Source organism: Giraffa tippelskirchi, chromosome 2 (assembly GCF_054371585.1).
Source record: "Giraffa tippelskirchi isolate mGirTip1 chromosome 2, T2T-mGirTip1v1.2.pri, whole genome shotgun sequence".
Taxonomy (NCBI): Eukaryota; Metazoa; Chordata; class Mammalia; order Artiodactyla; family Giraffidae; genus Giraffa; species Giraffa tippelskirchi.
The window spans coordinates 941,932-960,286 of record NC_137276.1 but is presented as its reverse complement, the minus strand read 5'-3'; the positions used below and the strand labels follow the sequence as shown (position 1 = coordinate 960,286).

The window sequence follows — 18,355 nt, the reverse complement described above, 5'->3', positions numbered from 1 at the left end:
GTGGACCTGCCGGCCGAGCGTTTCCTGCCATCTGCAGCCGCCTCGGGCCTCCCCTGACCAGGGCCAGGTGTGACTGTGCCGTGTGGGCTGGTCACTGGGCTGCCTGTTAGATCCAGAAGCTGTGAGCCCGGTGACCCACACCCACACCCCCACCCCCACGGCCCCCTCCCCGCCTTTCTACTCTGTTTCTCTGTTCCGCGTGCTTTGATTCCGTCTGGGTTGGAAGTTGGTTTGGGTTTTCGCACGGGGGCCTCTCTGTACCCGCCTCCTGTCTCAGCCAGAAGCCCTGGGCTCCCGTGTGGCCGTGCGGACTCTAGTCCCGGCGCCTTGCCTCCATTTCTTGGCTTGATGTTTCCCTGAGCGGGGCTTGCCCTCCTGTTTACCCAGAGATGCAGGAAGGAAGGAAGTCTTCGTTCTCTTCATCCACCGGTTTCCAGAGGGGTGTTCTGACTCCACACTGACTGGCATGGGGGGGTTTAGCGTCGTCATGCACTCGGGGATATAAGTGTGTGTGTGTGTGTGTGTGTGTGTGTGTGTGTGTGTGTGTATGGCCTGTCCTGGGTGGAGCGGGAGTGCTGGTTAAACTCCAACGTGGCATCAGGCTCCTCTCCCGAAGTGTGTGTGTGTGTGTGTGTGTGTGTGTGTGTGTGTGTGTGTGTGTGTGTGTGTGTGTGTGTGTGTGTGTGTGTGTGTGTGTGTGTATGGCCTGTCCTGGGTGGAGCGGGAGTGCTGGTTAAACTCCAACGTGGCATCAGGCTCCTCTCCCGAAGTGTGTGTGTGTGTGTGTGTGTGTGTGTGTGTGTGTGTGTGTGTGTGTGTGTGTGTGTGTGTGTGTGTGTGTGTGTGTGTATGGCCTGTCCTGGGTGGAGCGGGAGTGCTGGTTAAACTCCAACGTGGCATCAGGCTCCTCTCCCGCTTCCTGCAGGGCTCCCCAACCCCCCAAGCCCCCACCCTGATGCTCCTTGCAGGAGCCAGGCTCCTCTGAACCCTCTCTCTCCCGAGCCCTATTCCCAGCTGTGCGTTCGTCCCCGGGCTGCGCAGGGAAAGCCTCTGTGGATCCTGTGTGGCCTCTGGCGTGGAGGGCGCGTGGTCTGCGGGCTGCGGAGAGGGGCGCAGCGGCTGCTCTCCCAGCGTGCGGGGCCCTTCCCGCAGGTGTCTGTCACTTTCCTCCCCAAACACTTCCTGGTGAAGACTCGTCATTTCAGCACCTTCGTTCTCACGCAAGAGGTGCCTTTGTCTCCTCCCGTCCACTCCCGCGTGAGCTCATCCCAACGCCTCATCGTGGCTTTTGAAACGCTCTCTCCCGTCCTCTGTGTGGAGGGGCCTCCCCACCGGACCCTGCGGCCATGTGGCCGGGCCTGCAGGCTGCCGGGGACTCCCCAGTGTGTGTGTGGGGGTGTGCAGTTGGGCTATTTTTAGATCCTTCATTTTTTCGAGAATTGTGGGATCAGAGTCAAGTGTTTGAGGAGTTGGATGTAATATGAATAGTGAATTCTGTGCCTTAAAAGGCCACTTCAGTTCAGACCACGACACAGTGAGTGGTCTCGTGAGGTAGACGCGTGCGGGGGTGAAGGCGGGCAGCAAGGCCCCGCCCAGAGGGACCCGCCTGGGTCCGAGGTGGCTGCTTGGGGCATCTCGTCCTCCCCTCCTGGGAGTCGCCGTGGGGCGTTCCTGGGTGGGGCGTTCCTGGAAAGCGGCTCCGCTCGGCCCTCCCCGGGGACTCGGGCGTGGTCCCTGCCACACTCTGGTGACCCACAGCCTCGGCGCAAGGCGTGGCGGTGTGACCTGCAGAAACCCATGCGAAACCTCCGCCTGTCTCTGGGGTGCCTTCTGCCCTTCCCTCCCCCGGACTGGAACTGGGCCTGAGCTGCAGGACAAGGGGGACTGGGCCCAGAGGACGCAGCCCTGAGCGGGGTCACGAGCCACCAGCTTCCTCAGGACGACCTGTGCGTGTCCGCGCCCCTCCCTGTCTGTGCAGCTCCCAGCGTCCCGCGAGGAGCCGCTCCGGGTGGAGCCCTGGTACCCTCGCGAAGATCTGGTTTTGTGTGTTGTCCCAGGTACCAGACGCGGCAGGTGACAGCCACACACATCACGCAGCTTTTGGTGGCTTTCATGCGACTACGCTGTGGTGTTACTTGTTCCTGGGCCTGAGGCCAGGCTGTCTGGTGACCTGACCCAGGCTGCCCAGAGCCGCTTCTGACCGGGGTCCCTCGTGCCCTTTGCGATCCAGGCCCCAGGCCCAGAAACCAGCCTGCAGTCTTCCCTGGTTGTGGAGGTGATCTGCTGACTGAGTGCCCGGGTCCCTGCCCGGCTGTAGGGTGTTGTGTGAGGCGCCGGCTGGGAGGCGTGTCCCCTGACTGGCTGTGGGGTGTTGTGTGAGGGCGCCTGCTGGGAGATGTGTCCCCTGACTGGCTGTGGGGTGTTATGTGAGGCGTCCGCTGGGAGATGTGTCCCCTGTCCGGCTGTGGGGTGTTGGGGGAGGCGTCCGCTGGGAGATGTGTCCCCTGACTGGCTGTGGGGTGTTGGGTGACGGCGCCCGCTGGGAGTTGTGCCGCCTGGTTCCCCAAGCCCTGAGGCTGGAGTCCAGGAACGGGGGGTCCGGGCCTGTGTTGCGGGAGCAGTGAAAGCGCCCTGGTGAACATCCTGTACCCTGCTCAGACGGAGTGCAGGTGTGAGCTGGGTGTCACCGCGTGCCCTTCCCTGAGAGGGTACGCCTGGGTCCGGACACGCTCCCTGAAGCTGGGCATGCCGCCCACCATCTCGGATCAGGGGCAGCTGTTGCTGAGGGATGCTTCCTTCTGCCAGCCGCCTGGCGCTCTGCGCTCCGCTCCAGGGCCTGGCCCCACGTCCCTTACCCCCGGCCCGCTCTCTGGTCAGCTGGCTGAGCCCCGGCTGCAGCCCCTTCCCATTGGGGACCTCACTGCCCTTGTGCCCAGAGGAGCCATGTCTCAGCCCGTTGACCACGGCCCGTCCATCCACGGCTCGCTGACCTCTGTGCAGGATGCGTGGCCGAGGCTGGGTGCAGGCGGTGTGGGTAGTGACACTGTGGCCCTGGGCGTGGGTTGCCTGCTGCGGGAGGCCTGCCCCTGGAATGGTGGGCGGGGGAGGCCAGGGTGGCTCTGGGGTCTCGTGAGCGCTGCAGGGCTGGCTGTGTCACTGTGCCAAGGGAAGTGCAGGGTGGAGGACGGGCGGGGCGCAGGTGTGGACGGCCGAGGGCCCTGCTGTTACTCCAGCACCGCCCTCGCTGTCCATCCCGGCCACCCTGCCCTGGCCATCTCCCAGGAGGCCTCACCCTGGCCTCTGCCCGCTCACTCAGCTGTGGGCGCCCTGGGGGGTGGGGCCGTGACCTCTGGGTCCCCTCGTGAGCCCGTGTGGGTCCACACCTGCCGGGTGACCCGAGGGTCGCTCCCGATGCCTAGCCTGTTTCAGGGCCCAGGGGAGATGCGGGTCCGGGCCATCGCCCATGTCAGGACTCCGTGCGGGGAGGGCTGCAGGGCGGCTGGGCCGCAGGACGGCTCCCCCTCAGGATGGCTCCCTGTCAGGATGGCTCTCCCCTTCAGAACGGCTCCCCCTCTCAGGATGGCTCCCCCTCAGGACGGCTCCCCCTCAGGACGGCTCCCTGTCAGGATGGCTCTCCCTCCCAGGACGGCTCTTCCCCTCAGGATGGCTCCCTCTCAGGACGGCTCCCCCTCAGGACAGCTTTCCCCCTCAGGACGGCTCCCCCTCAGGACGGCTCCCTGTCAGGATGGCTCTCCCTCCCAGGACGGCTCTTCCCCTCAGGATGGCTCCCTCTCAGGACGGCTCCCCGTCAGGACGGCTCCCCCTCAGGACAGCTTTCCCCCTCAGGACGGCTCCCCCTCAGGACGGCTTCCCCTCAGGATGGCTCCCTGTCAGGATGGCTCTCCCCCTCAGGACGGCTCCCCTTCAGGACGGCTCCCCTTCAGGACGGCTCCCCCTCTCAGGATGGCTCCCCCTCTCAGGATGGCTCCCCCTCAGGATGGCTCCCTGTCAGGATGGCTCTCCCTCTCAGGATGGCTCCCCCTCAGGATGGCTCCCCCTCAGGACGGCTCCCTGTCAGGATGGCTCTCCCCGTCAGGATGGCTCCCTGTCAGGATAGCCCCCCCTCCCAGGACGGCTCCCCGTCAGGACGGCTCCCCCTCAGGACGGCTCTCCCTCTCAGGACGGCTCCCCCTCAGGACGGCTCCCCGTCAGGACGGCTCCCCCTCAGGACGGCTCCCCGTCAGGACGGCTCTCCCTCTCAGGACGGCTCCCCCTCAGGACGGCTCTCCCCCTCAGGACGGCTCCCCCTCAGGACGGCTCCCCCTCAGGACAGCTCCCCGTCAGGACGGCTCCCCCTCAGGACGGCTCCCCGTCAGGACGGCTCTCCCTCTCAGGACGGCTCCCCCTCAGGACGGCTCTCCCCCTCAGGACGGCTCCCCCTCAGGACGGCTCTCCCCCTCAGGACGGCTCCCCCTCAGGACGGCTCTCCCCCTCAGGACGGCTCCCCCTCAGGACGGCTCTCCCCCTCAGGACGGCTCTCCCCCTCAGGACGGCTCCCCGTCAGGACGGCTTCCCCTCAGGACGGCTCTCCCTCTCAGGACGGCTCCCTGTCAGGACGGCTCTCCCTCTCAGGACGGCTCCCCCTCAGGACGGCTCCCCCTCAGGACGGCTCTCCCTCTCAGGACGGCTCCCCCTCAGGACGGCTCCCCGTCAGGACGGCTCCCCGTCAGGACGGCTCCCCCTCAGGACGGCTCTCCCTCTCAGGACGGCTTCCCCTCAGGATGGCTCTCCCCCTCAGGACGGCTCCCCCTCAGGACGGCTCCCCCTCAGGACGGCTCCCCCTCAGGACGGCTCTCCCTCTCAGGACGGCTCCCCCTCAGGACGGCTCCCCCTCAGGACGGCTCCCCGTCAGGACGGCTCCCCGTCAGGACGGCTCCCCCTCAGGACGGCTCTCCCTCTCAGGACGGCTCCCCCTCAGGACGGCTCCCCCTCAGGACGGCTCCCCGTCAGGACGGCTCCCCGTCAGGATGGCTCCCCCTCAGGACGGCTCCCTGTCAGGACGGCTCCCCCTCAGGACGGCTTCCCCTCAGGACGGCTCTCCCTCTCAGGACGGCTCCCCCTCAGGACGGCTCCCCCTCAGGACGGCTCCCCCTCAGGACGGCTTCCCCTCAGGATGGCTCTCCCCCTCAGGACGGCTCTCCCTCTCAGGACGGCTCCCCCTCAGGACGGCTCCCCCTCAGGACGGCTCCCCCTCAGGACGGCTCCCTGTCAGGACGGCTTCCCCTCAGGACGGCTCCTCCCCTCAGGACGGCTCCCCCCCTCAGGACGGCTCCCCCTCAGGACGGCTCCCCCTCAGGACGGCTCCCCCTCAGGATGGCTCTCCCCCTCAGGACGGCTCCCCCTCAGGATGGCTCTCCCCCTCAGGACGGCTCCCCCTCAGGACGGCTCTCCCTCTCAGGACGGCTCCCCCTCAGGACGGCTCCCCCTCAGGACGGCTCTCCCTCTCAGGACAGCTCCCCCTCAGGACGGCTCCCCCTCAGGACGGCTCCCCCTCAGGACGGCTTCCCCTCAGGATGGCTCTCCCCCTCAGGACGGCTCTCCCTCTCAGGACGGCTCCCCCTCAGGACGGCTCCCCCTCAGGACGGCTCCCTCTCAGGACGGCTCTTCCCCTCAGGATGGCCGTCTTGTGCTTCCAGGCAGAGCCGCCAGGGTGCATGGCCGCAGCTCCGAGGACGACTCTGTGGTGGTGGAGGTTGAGTGTCAGGAGGAGGCCTGGCTGGATGCCGCCTCGGGGCCAGTCTGGTGGGCGCCCGGGGGAGACCCTTGTGACCAAGGCGATGCTGCGGGCCTGGCCCCGGGGGGCTGGGGGGCAAGCCGCGCCCGGAGGAGTGGGCCCGCCGGCTCTGCTGCCCGCTGCTGCGTGGCTGCACCCCGTCCCACTGACTGCTGCAGCCCACTGACTGCTGCAGCCGCATCCACCTCGATGGCGGGCGCCTCCCCGAGGGCTGGGCTGGGGTGGGGTTCAGGTGTGAGCGGGCATGAGACAGCGCCAGCCCTTGTGCCAGCTTTGCCCCTCCTGTGCTGTGTTAGTCGCTCAGAAGTGTCTGACTGTTTGTGACCCCATGGACTGTAGCCCGCCAGGCTCCTGTGTCTGTGGGATTCTCCAGGCAAGAACACTGGAGTGGGCAGCCATTTGCTGCTCCAGGGGATCTTCCCGACCCAGGGGTTGAACCCAGGTCTCCGGCATTGCAGGTGGATTCCTCACTGTCTGAGCCACCAGGGAAGCCCTGCTCCCTCCTCGATGGTGGCAAACACGCACACGTGTGCACACTGCCGACACACGCATACGACACGCGTGCACTCGCGCCCTCGCAGGGCCACGGCAGCGTCAGGACTGCTGTCCCCTGGTCCCTGCCCGCCGCTCTGCGGCTGACGCGGGCCCTCCCGTGGGGGGGGGGGTGCCAGCATTCCTGAGATACAGGGAGCTCCCTGGGGACCACGCCCTGGGGGCTGCCCTGACGCCTGCCTCTCCTCCGCAGGTCGTCCACGCTCACAGGCCGCACTTCCTGGCTCTGCACTGCCAGGAGTTCGGGGGGAAGAACTATGAAGCGTCCATGTCGCACGTGGACAAGTTTGTCAAGTAAGTCTGGGGGCAGCTGCCTGGCCTCCGCCTCCTCCTGGGGTGGGGTGGGTGTGGCTGGGGGCGAGGGGCACAGCCCCACATGAGGGCCAGGCCTGGGGTCTGGGCGCCTTGCCAAAGAGGGGGCGTGGCCCAGGGGTAGGGGTGGGGGGAGCAATGGGTGGCTGCACCCCCAGGGTTCAAGGCAGTGGCACCTGTGGGCTCAGAAACGTCAGCCCCAAGTCCAGGCTGAGATTCCATCACGTGGCCTGATCGCTATGAGCCGCCTGTTGCTGCTGCTGAGGACAAACTGATGGACTGACGGATGAACGGGTGGACCGGGTGTCCACACAGCAGCTCACAGCTGGTTGGCCGCAGTGGGACGGGCCCAGAGCACTGCCGTCCATGGGAGGCGCGCCCTGTGGCTTTGTGGATGTCGGGCCTACCCAGAGGCACCCAGAGCCGCCCGGGAACAGGGATGTGGACCTGGGAGCTGGACACAGGGGTGGGCAGGAGCAGGCCAGACGGCAGGTGGCCTCTCTGTGCTGTGTCTGCTGGGGTGGGCGCTGCCCCCGACCCACACTCCAGGCACCGTGACAGCTCCCGCTGGTGGAGAGGGAGGTGATGCTTCCGAGGCAGCTGCGGGGGGGTGGGCACCGGGCCCGGGTGGTGTCCAGCCTGGGGCCCAGCCCGAGGCCGAGTCCAGCAGCTGTCACTGGCCTCAGTTCCCCTGCGGATGGTCACAAGTCATCCATGTTTTCAGCTGTCACATTGTGGGGTCATTTGTTCAAAGACAGAGTTTTAAAAGCTACCAGATTTTCCCCAAATAACCTATAACTTAAATCACTTTCAATCAAAATGTTCTCTTAGTGCTGAAACTAACACTAGAGCCACCGCAGAGGAGCAGGGGGTCAGGGCTCGCCACAGTGATCCTGCAGCGTACTGAGGCGGGCGGCCTCACTGCCCCGGCCCGGAGCCCCGTGTGTCGGGGCGGGGCGACGCCTGGTGGGTGGTGCAGGAGCCCCCCTACGTTGCCCCCATGTGTGGCCAGTGGCAGCTGGATCAGGAGGGCACTGGGGGGTCCTGGGCCAGGCAGCCGTGAGTCTGGGCCCCAGCATGTCGTGGTCCCCCCGCCCTGCCGTGGTCCCCCCGCCCTGCCGTGGTCCCCCCCCGCCCTGCCGTGGTCCCCCCCCCGCCCTGCCGTGGTCCCCCCCGCCCTGCCGTGGTCCCCCCCCCGCCCTGCCGTGGTCCCCCCGCCCTGCCGTGGTCCCCCCACCGCCCTGTCGTGGTCCCCCCCCCGCCCTGTCCCCCCCGCCCTGCCGTGGTCCCCCCGCCCTGCCATGGTCCCCCCACCGCCCTGTCGTGGTCCCCCCCCCGCCCTGTCCCCCCCGCCCTGCCGTGGTCCCCCCGCCCTGCCGTGGTCCCCCCACCGCCCTGCCGTGGTCCCCCCCCGCCCTGCCGTGGTCCCCCCCCCGCCCTGTCCCCCACCGCCCTGCCGTGGTCCGCCCGCCCTGCCGTGGTCCCCCCACCGCCCTGCCGTGGTCCCCCCCCGCCCTGCCGTGGTCCCCCCCCCGCCTTGTCCCCCACCGCCCTGCCGTGGTCCCCCCGCCCTGCCGTGGTCCCCCCACCGCCCTGCCGTGGTCCCCCCCCGCCCTGCCGTGGTCCCCCCCCGCCCTGTCCCCCACCGCCCTGCCGTGGTCCCCCCCCCGCCCTGTCCCCCCCGCCCTGCCGTGGTCCCCCCCGCCCTGCCGTGGTCCCCCCCGCCCTGCCGTGGTCCCTCCCCCCGCCCTGCCGTGGTCCCCCCGCCCTGCCGTGGTCCCCCCCGCCCTGCCGTGGTCCCTCCCCCCGCCCTGCCGTGGTCCCCCCTGCCCTGCCCTGATCCCCCCGCCCTGCCCTGGTCCCCCCGCCCTTCCCGGGCTGAGTTCCAGTTGTCCCAGAACGAGGGCGGAGGCCTGAGGGTGGTCCGATGGTCCGAGGGTGAAGGGCAGGAGAGCATACAGGCAGAGGCTTCTTCAGAAGGCGCACAGGTCCAGCAAAGGAAAGACGGACACGTTGGGCCGTGGTGACATTAAAATCTTCATCAAAAGACACTATAAACAACATTTAGCCACACTTGGGAAAAGATATCTGCAATGTACTTAACTGATAAAAATTGTCACTGTTTAAATATCTAAAGAACTCTAATAGGTCAACGAGAAGAGAACACTTTTGGGGAAGCCGGGCATTTCAGAGACCAGCAGATGCAGCCGAAGGGTCTCACCTCCTTGCTCACGCCATCACACGCTCCCGGTCCCCTGCCATCCTCCTGCTGTCGTTAGAGACGCTTTATTCCTGCCCAAGTTGTGCGTAACACGCCTGTTGCTGTTTTTGCTCTGAACCAGTCAGCTACCTTTTTCAAAGGTTAAAAAGTGCAGGAACGTGCAGCCTGTGTCCAGGGCGGGGGGACCAACGGCAGGAAGCTGCCGCTCCCGGGCCCGTCCTTGTCTGCACAGTCAGCTTTCTCTCCAACCTGAGAACGTTAACATTTATCTCAACACAAGTTGCTGCTGATCAATTATCTCAGCTTTTGTTTGTCTGAAGAAAGTCTTTGTCTTTGTCTTTGAAAGATGTTTCTGTTGTAAACAGAATTCTAGCTTGTCCATTTTCCCCCTCAGCACTTTCGGGATATTGTTCCATTGTGCTCTGCGGCCTTGTTCCCGAGCAGAACTGGCCCTTGTCCTGGTCTTCATCTTCTGTATATACTGTGTCTTTCCCCCTGACTCTAAGTTCGTCTTTCTAGCTGGTGTGTAGCAACTTGATTGTTTTGCTTTAGTTTGATTTTCTTTGTGTTTCTTTTGCTTGGAGCTCTTTGAGCTTTTCCAACCTGTAGGTTCCTAATTTTACTGAAATTTCAGGAAAGCTTGTGGGTTGTTCCTGCCTTTCTCTTTGTTCTCAAACTCCCACTTCCTGATGTTAGACTGTCACTCAGGTCTCTACAGCCCTTTCAGATTTTTTCAGTTCATATTTTTCTTCTTTGCTTCAGTTTGGATAGTCCTGTCTTTTAGTCACTAATCTATCCTTTTTCTTATTTTTTTTTCACATTTCAATCTGCTCTAGATCCATTTGGTGAATTTACTTCTGGTACTGTAATTTTCGCTCTAGAAGCACTGTTTGTGTCCACGTTTGCCTTTAAATCTTTGGTTCTGTTTATAGTAGCTCTTTCAAGTTCCTTCCAGCGAATTGCATTGCTTCTGTCCTTTCAGGGTCCGTTTCTGTTGACTTTCTTATGGAGCACGGGTCCCGTTTGCTGCTTCTCAGCATGCTGATCTTGCTGGGTGTCGTCCCTGCACCCTACCTCTGCCCGCAGGCACGCCGGGGCTTGTCTGGCAGGCACCCGGGGCTCGGGCACTAGTTTGCCCCGTCAAGGCTCGTCCTCCCGCTCCCTCCTGCCTGCTCGTCTTCACCTCTCAGAGCTGGAGCCCCCTTCTCCCCGCCCTGGGTGGAGGGCCCGTGGGTCACACGGCACCTGTGTCCCCGCCCCTTGCCGGGCGGTGTTGGGGTGCAGCCCTCGGGGGGATCAGGCACCCCCGCCTGTCCAGAGCCATCGCAGACCCCGGGGGCGCGTGGCGGCTGCGCTCCAGCCACTCTTAGAGATGGGCCTCCCCGTCCCACGTCCTTCCCCACTCCCCCCCGCTGGGCGGGGGTTTCCAGGCGGCCGTTCCTGCCCCCGTAAGCACTCCTGTGGGACAGGGAGCTGCCTGCGTGACGTGTGGAAAGACCTCCGTCTTCCTTCCAGGGAGCTGCTCTCCAGCGATGCAATGAAGGAGTACAACCGGGCGCGGGTCTACCTGGATGAGAACTACAAGTCCCAGGAGCACTTCACGGTGAGTGCGCGCCTCCTTGGCACGGGGCCCCCAGGCGTCTGCGGGCCCTGCCATCCCCTGCATGGCGGGCTGCCCCGTCCTAGGCACGGGCCGTGCGCGAGTCCCACGCGACGGTGGGAGGACCACAGACACCAGCCCCTGCTGGTGTGACGGCCAGGGGTGTGCTGGCTGCGGGGACAGGTGGGCGTCTCGGAGCAGCAGAGCCGGGCACCTCTGGGAGGCGGTCCCGGTTCAAGGGTCCCCGTCTGGTGAAGAGTGGCGTCAGTCAGCTCGTCAGTGGGCGGAGCCTCGGGAGGGCCGGGAGTGCCCGCCGCCTGTCCACCTGTCGGTCTCACGCAGCCCTTGGAAGTTCTCCGCAGTTTCTTGAAACGCTCCGTTTTCTAGTTCTCTGTGGTCTGCTCAGATCGCCTGTCGTGCTGATGCAACAGCTGCACCCCTCCTGCAGCCAGTGCTTAGTGGGGTGAGGAATGGCTCACGGCGGAGGTGCCTGGGGGCTGAGGGAGCTCCACTGTGGTCTTGGCCCATCCCTGGAGGTTTATCTCAAAAAGCGATTTCTCAATTTGCAACGGAAAACAGAAACCTGCAGCAGAGCATTCCCATCACTCAGCGGCTTCACCGGAGGAACGACCGTCTTGCAGACGGTTGTGTGTAAGGAAGGTTATCAAAAATTATTTGCCAGTGAAAACCGGAAGTAATTTTAAGTACCCAGAATTAGACATTTTCACGCTGTGGACCAGCCACCTGGGAATAATCTGCAGCCGCTACAGATGACGTGCCGGGAAGACCCTGCCGTCCGGTTGGCGCGTTGAGTCGAGGCCACGCCCCTCCTGTTCTTCCGGGACCCTCGGCATCCTCACCTCTCATGCCCGCAGCGGCTCTGTCAGACCCGCCAGCCTTTCCCTCTCTCGTCCAGTACGCTGATGGCGACAGGGCCATCCTGCTTGGTTTCAGCTGGGAAGGCACTCGGGGTGGCTCCTCCTTGGGCAAGACTGAACCCACCGGACGCCAGTCCGGACATGGGGACAAATCCAGGTCTGAGGTCCCCGAGGCTGTGTCTCCCGGGGTCCACGGGACTGGACAGTGTCTGGAGAGGAGGCCGGAGGCCGGACCTGCCCGAGGCGTGTGGGGGCGCCGCTCCCTGCCTCAGCCGCGGGCTGTGGCCTGCTCCGTCCTAGCGCCGCCACCTGCAGCCGCCGTCCTGCGTGGCCGTGTCTCCCAGGCGGGAATGCCCGCAGGGCTCCACACTCCGGTCGGACCTCGCTCCGGACGTGCCGCCTCAGGGGAGGCGTGCGGTTGGCAGCATATCCCCCAGGACAGGAACGGTCTGAGATGAAGACCCGCTTGGCCCCGGCCCTGCGGGCCCGTCCACTGCCCCTCAGGGTCATGCGTGGGACCGTCTTTGCCGGGCCCTCTGCCATCCTGGTGGAGGGGCATCTGTGCCCCCGCGGTTCTGGGCAGGGCTGGACAGCCACGTGGCCACCCCCTTGCCCCAGCCTGCTGGCCTCTGCCTGTCAGAGGGAGGGAAATTTAATTTTTACAAGATTAATGGCGTTGGAGTAATATTTTTAGCTGAGTGTGGTTCAAATAATAGGCCATTAATTGAAAAAGGAAATTGAAATGAATTTATCTTGTACATAAATGCTGTCACAGGTATTAATAGGGATCAGAAAATAGTAGCCTGTTCCCAGAAAGGGGGTGAACCTGCAGCTGCCCCTGGTGATGAGCAGGAGGTGGGGGGCCCAGAGCCTGGGGGAGCTGGGCCCTGGGGTGGGGGGCTCGGGGCGGGGCTCTGGCTGGGGGGCGGGGCTCTGGTTGGGGTGCAGCCGCTCAGCAGGGCCCTGCGGGTTCTGGTCTTCACCAGGAGGTGGTGCCAGAGCAGCACTTCCCATTCTAGCCGGAGCTGCTGGAAGCGCAGATTTTAGACTTGAAATGATAACGCTAAATTCTGTCTTCTCCCAAAGACCATCCTGAGTGGCCACTCACTGAAGCAGGTGGCTCGTGTGGTCCACTCGGGCCTAAGGAGACAGAGCGCCCCCCACTGGCCGTCCTGGGAGGCTCCGCTCCCTCTGACCCTGCCCACTGGCCAGTCCCCTGCCTGCCAGTTTTCTTCTGGGAGGTCTGCTCCTTCCGAGGTGCCCCAGCCTCCCATCGGCCTGTCCTGCTCCTGAGAACTCACTGACTGCCCTCAGGGGCTGATGGCCCGGCCCCGGGGTGGATGCAGCCATGCGTGAGCTGGACAGGCTGGCTAGAGCTCGCAGGCTGGCCCAGGCTCCCGGCCCCTGGACCCCCCGCCTCAGGCCGCGGCCACCTTGCTGGGCTCAGTGTTGGCCTTCTGCCCTCTGCGTCTCCCCCTTGGATCCGGAGTCCGGGAGCAGCAACTCTGTCCCTGAGAGGCCCAGGCCTGGACCTGCTGGCTGCTCGGCAGACTGTCTGAGCAGGGTGGGCGGGGTCCGGGGCAGAGGGCCCGGATCTCAGTGGTCGGGCTTTGCACACCTCGAAGACCGCGGGTTGGGTGGGTTTCCCCGGTGCAGGCTGTGGGGATCTGAGCCTGGGGCCTCCATTTTGGAGTCGGGGAGACGGAAGGCTCATGTGTAGTTGGGGGAAGTGGGGGCCGGGTGAGCTGGAAGCCATGGACAGTGGAGTAAGACCCCACAAGGAAGTGGCTGCCCCCCAGGTGCCTGCCCTCCCTGGACCTGATCCCCGCCTGGGTCTCCCTGAGCAGATGTAGGCGTCTCTGTGCCCAGAGGTCTGGACAGGGTGCTGCTCTGGGCAGGGAGGGGGCCGTGCCACTGACTCCGTCCTGGACAACTTCGCCCCAGCATTTTCTGTGGTGCAGTGGAAAGCGCCCTGTGTTTCCGGGCCGACTTCCACATCTGACACCTCTGGTGGTTTTGTGTTTGTCTGGAAGAGCCAGGATGACCCAGTTTTCATCCCCTGTGAGGTTCAGACACTAGCTCTGTCCCCGCCATGCCAGGCGCGCTGTGTTCACTGGGGCAGGAGTGGCCACTCTTTGCAGTGTGACTGGGAGGTCCTGAGGCCCCGCCCGCCCACTCCCTGCTCCCAGAGCCCCTCCTGGGGCGGCTCCCGGGCCCTCCCCGGCAACACCTGCTGGGGATGAGCCTGGTGGGGGCTGAGAGGCATGGGGTGAAGCCGGTGGCCACACACCTGGCTGGTCCTCACCTGAGCTGCAGGGCGTTGGCAGATGGAGGAGATGTGGGCAGGGCTGACCCTCCTGGCCCGTGGAGATGCTGCGTTGTGGCTGCGCCCATTGGAGGTGCCGAGGCCAGGCTCCCGAGGGCTCTGTGCCCGGCTTTGGCAAACGAGGCGTTGCCCTAACCCACGGAGGTTATGACTTCCCCTCAAAGCTCTGGAAGTGGGTTCCATCTGGACAGACGGGTCATCATCCTGGCACCTGCCTCCCGAGTCCCTGGGCTGCAAGGCCGCACCTGGAAGATGGGGGCGGCGCTGCCCGTGCCCCAGCTGGTCCCCGCTCTCCCTGCCAGCCTCAGGCGTTCCTACCGACGTGGACCCTGGAAAGAGGCGCCCTCCTGGGCTTCATCTGTGTGCGAGAGTGCTGCCAGGCCAAGTCCCGCTGACGCGGACTCGCAGGTCACGGGGATCTCCTGGGACTGGGCTCTGTTGGTGGGGCGGGCAGTGGATGTCGGGAGAAGAGCCGTCTCAGGTCTCCTCAGGAAGCCTCCTCCCTCCCCGCCAAGGCTGTGGCCTGCAAGCCCGCCACCCGCGGTCACCGGGCAAGGAGCCCCCTGCGGCCTCACCATGATTCTCCCTCGGGTCAGACCAGGAGGCCCGGGGCAGGCCCTGGCGCCTAGGGTGGGAGGTCTGTCCATACCAAGGGGTCGCTTCCTACCCCGGGGGGCCTGCCGTGCTCCCGCTGGTGGCTGGTGTCCACTCTGGTGGCTCCTGGGCAGCAGGTCACCAACAAACCGGCTCCTTCCTCTCCCCTCTGCGCCGTGTCTGGGGGCTCCTTCCGCTCCTCACTGGGGGTGCACAGGGCTGGAGGGTCTGCACTGGCCCCGTGGCCTCCTCCAGCAGGATCTAGGCCCGTCCTCCAGCCCACCCAGGGCACCTGCTGGAGGGGGTGGGGTGGCACCGGCTCTTTCCCGCCCTCCTCCCCACCCCCCGCCCCCTGGCCTGATGCTGCTCCTTCCAAGGGGTCATCCTGCTCCGCTGCCTCTTCCTGTCTGCTCTCCTGGGTGAGACTTTGGGGGAGATTTATGGAGGGTTAATGGCGTTGGCTGCAATTCTTTGGTCCGAGGAAGGGCAGGAAGGCACCGGCTTCTCGGATGCAGGACGATCTGTGTTATCCCCTCCGGCCCCGCCTCCTGCCCTGCCCGCGGGTCCAGACAGGCCTGATGAAGTGAGGGAAGCAAGATTGGTTTTCCGAGGGCGCGGGGCCCTCGGCTCTCAGCTAAATCACGGCTGCCGGCCTCAGGGGCGGGGACGGCCGCTCCCCCTGCGGCCGGCAGCCCCTCGGGACGCGGTGATGTGCCGCCCGGCAGCGGCAGGGCTGAGGGAAGGTGAAACTGTCATATCGATCTTTTTAGCACTAAAATATGAGCCACTTTACTCTGCTTCCCGCTGCTGTGATGTGAAAAATAATAACTTGGGTCCAAATTAAAAATATTGATCTCTGGAAGGTGCTGGAAGTAAATAAACACCTTCCGAAGTTTTCGGGTCAGCCGAGAGACGGCACTCGGCAGTAAATGTGTCCGCGTGTCAGAGTCCAGGGTTCTCGATCTGTTTTTTCTCTAAATTGATTTTTCATTATTTACTTCCTAAAAGTGCTGGAATCTGGTCCTCCACTGGTAAATCCCAGTGTTTGGGCAAATCATTTCTTTGGGGCTTATAAGGTGCGCCTAACCCACTCGCTCATTGATTGATTGATTTTTGACTCAATAAGCGTGCAGACCCGGCCTTATTTAGGGCTTCCGCCATAATTTTTTATGCATTTAGGCTCGACTTTTTTATTTCCCTCTAGCAGATGAGCCGCGTTGGGCTAGCCGGTGGGGAGGACAGTTGCCACGGGTTGGTTTGCCTCCAGCTGGTGTCCAGTGGAGCTGCGTGTGTCCTGGCCGAGGGCTCGTGGCGGGGCTGAGCCCTCCCAGGCCTCTGAGCAGCCCCTTGGACCAGGGGGTGACCCTGGGGGTCGGAGAGCCTCCTGCGACTGTGTGCTCGAGTCTGCAATGCCGTGGTTCCCGGGAGCCCGGGAGACGCCCAGTCCAGTGCTGCCAGCGGCGCTCCCCTCCCCGAAGCTTGGGCGCGTCCAGATCACCATGCAGCCCGGACCCTGGGCCTGGCCAGAAGGTGGAGGGGCTGGGGGCCGCCCAGGACAGATAGGAGGTGTGGTGTGGCGCCTTCTGCGTGGCCGTTGTGGGGTGAGACCTCGCCTGGGAAGACCTGGGACTTAGAACAGGGCACCTGGCCGACGGCGTGGCCGGCTGCCCCGAGAGCCAACGGCCATGTCCCTCTGGAGCCTGGGATGGGACGCGGCCAGGCAGGGGAGCTCCCTGGGCTGGGCCGGGGCGGGGGCAGGGAGAAGGGGGGCGGTGCTGGGTGCTCGGGGGCTGGTGCAGGCCCACCCCACGTGCTGGGGGCTCGAGGCCGCCACGGGCCCTCAGTGTTCAGAGTGCCCCTCGCGCCTCCCTGTGCCACGAGAAGCAGTGAGCGGAGGTCCTCGGGCTGTGCCGCGGTGTTGGTCACGCTGTGAGAGGAGCACTGGTGACAGGAACCACGTGTGCAGGGCTGGGTCTGCCCCCTCGTCCTCCGGGAAGGCGCCTCCCGGCTCCCTCACTGGCCCACGGGCGCCCTGAGTGGATGGAGGAGGCCAGTGGGGACATCTCTCCCTCACCTGGACTTGAACCCCGACGACAGGCCGCTTCGGAGCCTGGCCCGAGTGAGTAGGATCCTGCCCCGCCCAGGCCAGGGCAAATCGGGAGGACGGGTGGACGTTCCCAGAGTGGCCGGCATGCTGGCCGGAGGGCAGGAGGGCCGCTGGCTGGGGCACCGGTGTGTCAGTGGCCCCTCGACAGAGGTCAGAGCCCATGGGGGTCTCGCGGGCTTGTGAGGAGGGCGGGGGATCCAGGATGGGGGGGCCGCTTTTCTCCTCTCCGGTTTGGAGGCCGTGGAGTGACGGCACAGCAGTGGCCGCTGCACCCACGGGGGAGGGGCAGGGCCCAGTGTGACGGTGGCCTGCCGGGGTTTGGGTGAGAGGCAGGCGGAGCCCGGCCACCTCGGACGTGACACCAGCTCCCTGGAGGCTGGGACGACCCCTCCTCAGCAGGGTGCTTGTCTTGAGTGCTACCCACCCCTGAGTGTCCTATCCTGGGTCATGTTTTCCAGCTGACGTCCTTTCATGGGTCACCAGTACCCGCCCCTTGCCTTGGGCACCACCTCCCCTGAGAAGCCAGGTTTCAGATGAGAACGCATGTCTCAGAGGCTGGCGTGCCCATAAGGTGTGCCCAGGAGGCTTGCCGGCTGCAGGAAGCAGCTCTGGGCTGCTGCCCTCCATTTCCCACCAAATATCAGAGGCTGCCTGGCAGCTGTAGAAGGCCCCACACTGGCTGCTGCAGCCCCGGAGCCCGGGCCACCAGTGCCGCCTCCCAAGGGCAGGGTCGGCTGCTATCAGCGGGGCGTGGTCCAGCGTCCCAGGCACCAAGGTGCCGTGAAGCCATCCGTGTGGCCACAGGACACACGTGTTGTGCTTTGTGTGCTGGGCCTGCTGCAGGCGCCACGGATGCAGAGACACAGGCCACAGGCCACCCACAGCACTCACTCTCTGCCCTCTGGAGCTTGCACACTCCAGTGAGCACACGACACTCAGCCTGCACGTGACCCTTGCACACTGCACATGACCCCCACATGTGACACAGGCACAGTGCATGTGATACAGACACACTGGACGTGACCCCACCTACACGTGGCCTGACACCCTCACTCTGTGCCCTGGTGGAGCTTGCAGAGTCCAAGGTCAAACAGGCTCTGTGTGGTTATAAGATTGAAAGAGCTGGTGTGAACGTGTCCACTGCCCATCACCACCCACAGGCCTCTTGGAGATGGGTGTGGAGACCAGACTGCTCTGAGGAGGCCACGTTCAGTGGGGCCGGGAGGGCGTGCGGGAGTAGGCGGGGGAAGAGCCGCTGGGCAGGTGGTTGTGTTTGGGCAGGGCCACGGTGGACCTGGGGCTGGGCCCTGGGCGCTGCTGGGAGTGGCATGCTGCTGAGGAGTGGCTAGGCTATAAAGACTCAGCATGGAGGCCTCACAGGGGTGACTGAGGGAGGAGAGGAATGGGCCAGGGGAAGGGCCCTGGCAGTGCCCACTTCCCAAGGCCACACCAAGAGGCAGAAGACAGACCTCAAGCTCTGGCATGCTGGAATTCCCATCCTGAATCTCACCCAGCAGCCTGTGAGCATGCAGGTAGGGGAAAAGGAGAATTGTGTTTCAGAGGCGTCAGGCTTTTACGATGTGTCCCTGGTGCCTTGGTCAGGAAGCTGTGGTGTTCTATCCAACGTCCAGAAAGCACGGGACGCAGGGTTTTGAGCAGCCAGCTCCCTGGACGTGGGGGCAGGGCCCAGACATGGCGTGGGTGCCTTCAGCTGGACCAGGTGTCTGCCATGCCCTTAGCAGAGGCTGTACCCAGCTCCCTGGGCATGGAGAGTGGGTGCCTTTGCCTTCAGCTCTGCAGACACTGATGTGTGCCCTCCTGTGCGAGGCCTGCCTCTCTGCTTTCAAAGGAGCTCCCAGGTCAGTGGTGAAGGAGCTCCCTGGGGAGAACCGTGTACCCCATGGGAGCAGTCAGCTGGCTGAGTTTCTGAGTGTCTCCAGGAAGGTGGGATTGATGTTCAGAAACACTAAG

At 64.7% G+C, this 18,355-nt stretch overlaps 1 protein-coding gene across 3 annotated transcripts in view; it reads left to right on the top strand.

The window, feature by feature from the left end:
• The window catches only part of INPP5A (inositol polyphosphate-5-phosphatase A), a 158,784-nt gene that overhangs the window by 71,579 nt on the left and 68,850 nt on the right, over positions 1-18,355 (top strand). For all 3 annotated transcript variants that reach the window (XM_081572856.1, XM_081572858.1, XM_081572859.1), the window contains exons 3-4: positions 6,540-6,640; positions 10,395-10,482. In XM_081572856.1, the coding sequence (XP_081428982.1) occupies positions 6,540-6,640; positions 10,395-10,482 (189 nt within the window). The remainder of the gene's footprint in view (positions 1-6,539; positions 6,641-10,394; positions 10,483-18,355) is intronic.